Genomic DNA, 6000 nt, shown 5'->3' on the forward strand with positions numbered 1-6000 from the left:
GCGAAGATCTCGGTGAGCTACAACGATGGCAATTCCTGGGAAATCAGTTGACGTACTTATGCGTGCGCTGATGGCTTGCATCACTAGCAGCAAGTAAGAAGAAGATTGAGTTCGTCAGGCGAGGACAGGCAGACGCTTGCCTTGGTCATGATCGAATCACTTTAGGAGATGGAGATGGGGATGGGGACGGGTTCGTCGTCCGCAGGGAGTCCTGTCGGTGACGGCGGTAAAAGCTGATTTGGCGGCAGGGCCCCGGTGAGTGGGACGCGGTGCGGGGTGATAAGATAATGAATGTGGGCTGATTGGGGCCAGCTCAGTTGCTTTTTTTTTTGGGTCTCCTTCGAGAGGGACTGGGAAGAGGAGATGGCTGTGAATCTGGCGAACCAGACCGAGGGAGCAAGTCAAGGGGGTGGGGTGTTCAAGTCCTCATATGGATAGGCGGGATGGGTTCGCGGGTGCTTTTTCGAGGGTCGAGTGTTTGAGGTTTGTCCGATAGACATGGGACAACAATGCCAGCAGCTACCTACCGTGTTGGCGAGGTGCCACTGGGTAGGGGTTGTGTCTTGCTTGTATCTTGTCAGGTAGGCATCCTAAGCTGTCTCGCCTCACGAACGTCTCCCAGCGCGTGTCGTCGTCGTCGAATCGGATGCTCCCGAGCTTGCATAGTGGTGGGCGATTTTGACGGCGCGCAAGTTCACGGTTGGCTGATGGGGTTGTTTGTTTGTTTACATCGAAAAGGTGGGAGAGGGAGCTGAGAGGAGGAGAGGAGGACCCCGCCTTCCCTTCTGGTCCTGACATCTGTTCCCGTGACCGAGCTGCAACCACTTAAACGTCCGAGGGGGAGACACGCCTGTTTCCTAAAACACGAAGGACGCGGGAGCTTCTCGCGCACAGACGCAAGGGGGGGTGTGGTTGAATGAGAGACGGGCGGGATGGGGCAAGACGGGGGAGTAGCATCGAGACGTGTCCCCCTGTTGCTCATCAATCCGTGCCCCCATTCAAAGGACGAGAAGACAGCTAGGTATGTCGGAAGCGTTGTGAAAGAGACGAGGGAGAGGGAGGTCGCCAGCTGGTTGAGGTACGTACTCGCGACCTGTTGGTACCATGTACTATACAGGAACTGCACAGAGTAGTATAAGTCCTCGGTGCTTGAACTTGAGTCTCCTCAATTGTTCGGTGTGAAGGCTCCGCTCCAGCCCCTCCCCACCCAATCCAGGGCCTGAAATCCGGCCGCTCCCTTGACAGAGGCGGGCCATGATTGGCCGACGACCTCGAACCCGGCAAGTGGGTACAGGAGCTCCCCAACCTCTCGATTTCGACTCGCTCGTACAGGACGGGAGAGCATGGGCATTCAGCGGGTGCTGCATTAGAAAAGACGACGGGCAGAAGCAGCCCCCCCCAGGCATCGGGTTGCTGCTGCCCGCCTATTGCATCTTTTTCCCGCTTTTCCTCGTCTTTCCCACGTTTCCTGCGGCCACTCGCTCTCAAATCAGGGCATTTGCCTTTCCTTCTACCCACTTCTCCCGTCTTGTGACTCTGGAGAGAGTGAGCGAGAGAGCGATCCTGTCAGGGCTGCCGGTTTGTCACCTTGTCATATCTTAGATCCATACTCAAATCCAACCTTTCCTCAAACTACCTATCCCACCCTTATCGCTCGCGCGCAATTCGTTCCCGATCAAGTCAAGCCAGATTCAGATCAGATTGGGCTGGACTTACGCTCTCCCTGACCGGTTACATCAAACCAAGATCATTCTATCCGTACTCTAGTTACAAACAACCCCTTCATTTCACGTCTCCCTTCCCCGCCGCCCACCCTGCGCTGCGCAACTACATACGCCATCTTACGTGAACCAACAAGGTACCTCTCTACCTTTCCCCCCCCAGCCGCCGGCCTGCAGAAGGAAGCCCGTCTCTGTCGCAGTGCCGAGACGACCGCGGTGAAGGGGTGCGTACCTGAATCTCTGACCCCTACTCATGTTTTCCATGCCGTCGTTGGTCACCGTCAACAACAACGTTTCCCTGCTGAGCATCACCATCGCTCCAAGCACATACGTCGCAACCTTAACCTTATCCTTCGTCTTCGTCTACCTATACATCGTCCAGGTCTCGTGGAAGCCGACACTGGTCCCTAACGTCAGCTACTTCAAGCGCACAAGTCGCAGCGCCAAAACCTCGTCCGCAGAGGCCGCGGTCGAGCCGCCTCCTCTGCCACCACCGCCCACTTACAAGGCTCTGCCCGCACCACCCATCGAAGCAAGCGGCGCCCTCGTCCGTCGCAGCAACCGCCACTCCTCTCAACACTACCACAACCAGCACTATGATGATGGCTACGAAGCCGCCGGCGATGACGTTCGATCCTTTGGATCATTTAGACGCCTCTTTGGGCGACTTCGAGCCGACGACCCCGCCCCCGAACAAGAGGTCCACGGCCGGGAACTTGTTCGGCTACCCGTCGCACCACTCGGGGTTCCGGTCCGAAGACAACGAGAGCGACCTGGGCCCGGATCCCGAAAACTCAGTCTCCGTCGGTGGCTACAGTCCTCCGGCCTGGCGCCGCCTCGGAAACGGGAGCCGCGACAGCGGCTTCTGGCGCCGGAGTGATGACTTCCTCGGCGCATTCCCGCCGTCCCGCCACGTCTTGGGCGCCAAGTCGCGAGAGTCGAGCCCCGAGTATGATAGCGACGGCGACGAACACGAGTCGGTCCTGCGCAGGGCCATGCGCACGAGGTTACCAACGGGAAGCATGAGTCCCGATAAGGGCCGGTCGCCGAGCCCCGAGCCCAAGATGGAGAATGCGACGATTAAGCTGGAGGATATCCCATGGAAGGAGACGAGTCCGTCGGAGGGCACGTTGAATCAAGACAACTGTATGCCCCCCTCTTTGCCTCGAGCGCGAACCCTCTCTTCGTTTTATGTGTGATTGCTGTCAGAGGATGCGAGACTGATATCGTCCATAGACATCAGATTCGCATTGCGCGCCGAAGTTCAGCAGCGCACAGAACCAATCGAAGCGCTCGTCCACTTCTTCCGCTCAAAATGGCGCTTCCTAACTCACTCGTGGTCGTCCACGATCCTGTCCATCCTCGTCGCCGTCCTCGCCGTCACCGCGACGCGCAACCTCTTCCAGCCCGCGGCGCAACAGCCAGTCCCCGATCTGGTCAAGGTCGCGGGCATCGCGCGCTCATTCGAGCCGCTCATCTACTTCTCCGAGAACGGCGCATCGCAGGTAGGCGATCTACAGGCCACGGGCGTCGCTGTTTGGGATCTCGGTGAGAGTGTGCGCTCCAGCAATATGACCTCTGCGCCCATTATCGTGAAAGAGCTCGATGATCTCAGCGACAGCCTCAAGACTCTGGCTGTTGAGTTGACCAAGTTCTTTGCAAATGTCGACGGTGACATTGATGGGTAAGCCGAAGTCATTCGCTCATAAATCTTCTCATTCTGACGCCCGCTTTAGCATCCTTATCGTCATGGACTGGGCCCGTAGAGAGCTCTCTCAAGTTCAGCACCTTCCGTCGTCTCCGTTCACCGCCGCCTTTGACAATATCCACAACCTACTCTCCGAAGCCGGCGTCCTTGAAGATGGCTTCGGCACCCCGACTCGCCTCGGCTCTCTCTCGAGGTACATCTTCGGCATGTCGAACCCGCAGCGCACCCGCCTCACCCTCCAGCGCACGTTCAACGAGTTCCTCAATGTGCTCGAGGACGCCATTAACTCTGAACTGCAGCACTCTCTCGCCTTGTTCGCCCTGTTTGAGGCGATTGACCATCAGTTCCTTAACCTTGCCCGCACCGTCGTCCGCGAGGCCTCCGCGCAAGATGACATGCACGCCGATTTGCTGTCATCGCTCTGGACGCGCATCTTGGGTGCCAACGCTGCCGAAGTGGCCAAATACGAGCGGAATCGCCTGCTACTGCAGAATGTGAGGGAGAAGACTGTGCGGAACAAGAGCATCCTTGTTGAGCACAACGGCAAACTCATGGCGCTCAAGGCCAATCTTGAGAACTTGCGGCGCAAGCTTGTCAGCCCACTGGTCAGGTCCGTCAACTCGAGCACCTTGACTCTTGACGACCAGATCCGCGGGCTCGAAGACGTTGGTGGATACCTCGAGGGCGTGCGCACGCGGCAGAAGGGCAAGTTGATGGAGATGCTGTACGGAAACGTAGGGAACAACCGCCGTCTCATCGAGGAGCGGACATATGGCCGTACGGTTTAGGGAGGCCACGGGTTGGACACTGTTCCGACCGCGGTGTTCCTTTGAGGTCGCATCTCCTTACTGTTTCTTGCCCTTGTACACTGCCGTGGCGTACTTGGGCCCTTGAAGGAAAACACTCGCGGCGTTTTTGCTAAACCGGATAGACATTGACTAAGCACCGAAAGAGACATCAATGTCTTGCGCGCATTTTCATCGGAGTTGGGGACGGGATCATGGAGAAGCTTCATGTATTGGATGGAAATCAAGGCCTGTATAGGAGACAACTGACGGATGCCGGCGTACACGGCTGATAGATTGTGGGGGTGTCTTTGGAGGCGCTACCCTCTGTCGTCGGCTTTCGGCGAGAGAGAGAGAGAAGGATTTGCGTTTATTTTTTTCTCAATCGGGTTGGGTCAGGCGTTTGAACTATGGCGTATTTTGGTATACACTGGAGACTCTTGTAAGGAAAGGCTTTTGTACGTAGGGACATGGAATCGCGGAATGGGAACATCATTCAGATAACTCTCGTCTCGTGGCGCAATAGGCTCGGTGACACGATTGTAACGCTGCTGTTTTGTTGTTGTGTCTACGAGGTGGTTTTTGACGTCCGCCTAGTTCACGCCCAGGCACCCAACACCAAGCATTGTTGGCTTTAGCGACGACCTGGGTAACCGTGAGACAAGTTGGAGTTGAGGGACAAACTTATGGCTGATACCTCCTGCCTCTATAAGCCGCCAACAGGCGAGAGCCCTACAGCAGGATTTTGGTTGTTGCTGTGCCTATCCGGGTCGTTTTCTATTGGGTCGGGTTTCTATACTTCTCTTCGGGGGTAATCTAGCTAGCGGACGTAAAGGAAGGGCTTGACTGGCGGGAGAGGAAAGACGATGCGAGGTTCCGTGACGCCGGTCCGGGTGGCTGACCAGCAGCAAGGCTTACCGGCCAGACGTTGATGAGAGCTGGAGTGGGCGGGGGCGCTCTCGATGGGACCCGCGAGGTCGTCACAACCTGTGTGTGGCTTGCAGGTCTTGGGAAAGGCATTGCCGACCGAGAAGACGCCCCTCTATGATCTGATGCGGGGTGGGTAAGGGGTAGGCTGATGACTTTGGTCTGCTGGTTTTGGTTCGTGTGGGATGTAGGTAGGAGGGGACAGTCTTTCTAGAACTGAGAGACGTGGTGAGGGAAGATTCTCCCACGATGCATTTGTTGTTAAAAGAGTATATTTTGTCGCGGGATGCTGGCACAGATTCGACGGGCTTGCGAACTTGGTCGGACGTTTCTCATTTTGAACGAGTGCACCACGAGAGAACTCACTCGCTCGCTCTCTTCCCAACCTGCTACGACAACGGAAGTTCCGATGCGTCGAGAGGACCTTACGCATGGAAGAGTAGTTGGCAGATAGGTCGCCCGCATAATTGCGGCCGCCCACCTTCACGTGATTTATGCCGTCTCCCGTTTCGTATATAAATATGGCCACCTGCGGCCTCTCCTCGGGTTGAACCAGCCAGGACCGGGTGGCATCGAAAACGTTGGGTTGTGGCCGCAAGGGTATGGGGTAACGCCGTCGGGTTCGAGAAGCCAGCCAGGCTGGTCAGGGGTCAAGTTTGGACATTTCTCGGTTGTCACTGGCTCTCTGTACCGTCTTTGGTTTATTCAAGGTCTAATACCCCGACGAGGAAGGAAAGAAGGCGTGGCTGAAGAGATGGGAGGGCTTGGTTCGTTGTGTTGATCGGCGACGCGATGAATGGTCCGTCGAAGGAGTGAAGGCGGGGTCTGGACTTGGGATGGCCCATTCAAAATCCAATTT

General features: G+C 56.6%; 1 protein-coding gene across 1 annotated transcript; it reads left to right on the forward strand.

The window, feature by feature from the left end:
* Positions 1 to 1974: 1974 nt before the first annotated feature.
* On the forward strand, positions 1975 to 4217 carry ColSpa_04384 (uncharacterized protein; the record flags this gene model as incomplete). The annotated part of the gene is made up of 4 exons (XM_049270596.1): positions 1975 to 2349; positions 2420 to 2867; positions 2958 to 3405; positions 3458 to 4217. 4 exons carry the CDS (start codon positions 1975 to 1977, stop codon positions 4215 to 4217), a joined length of 2031 nt encoding a protein of 676 aa, XP_049126553.1.
* Between the last annotated feature and the right edge of the window lie 1783 nt (positions 4218 to 6000).

This window comes from Colletotrichum spaethianum (genome assembly GCF_022836535.1).
Source record: "Colletotrichum spaethianum MAFF 239500 DNA, contig09, whole genome shotgun sequence".
Lineage (NCBI taxonomy): Eukaryota > Fungi > Ascomycota > Sordariomycetes > Glomerellales > Glomerellaceae > Colletotrichum > Colletotrichum spaethianum.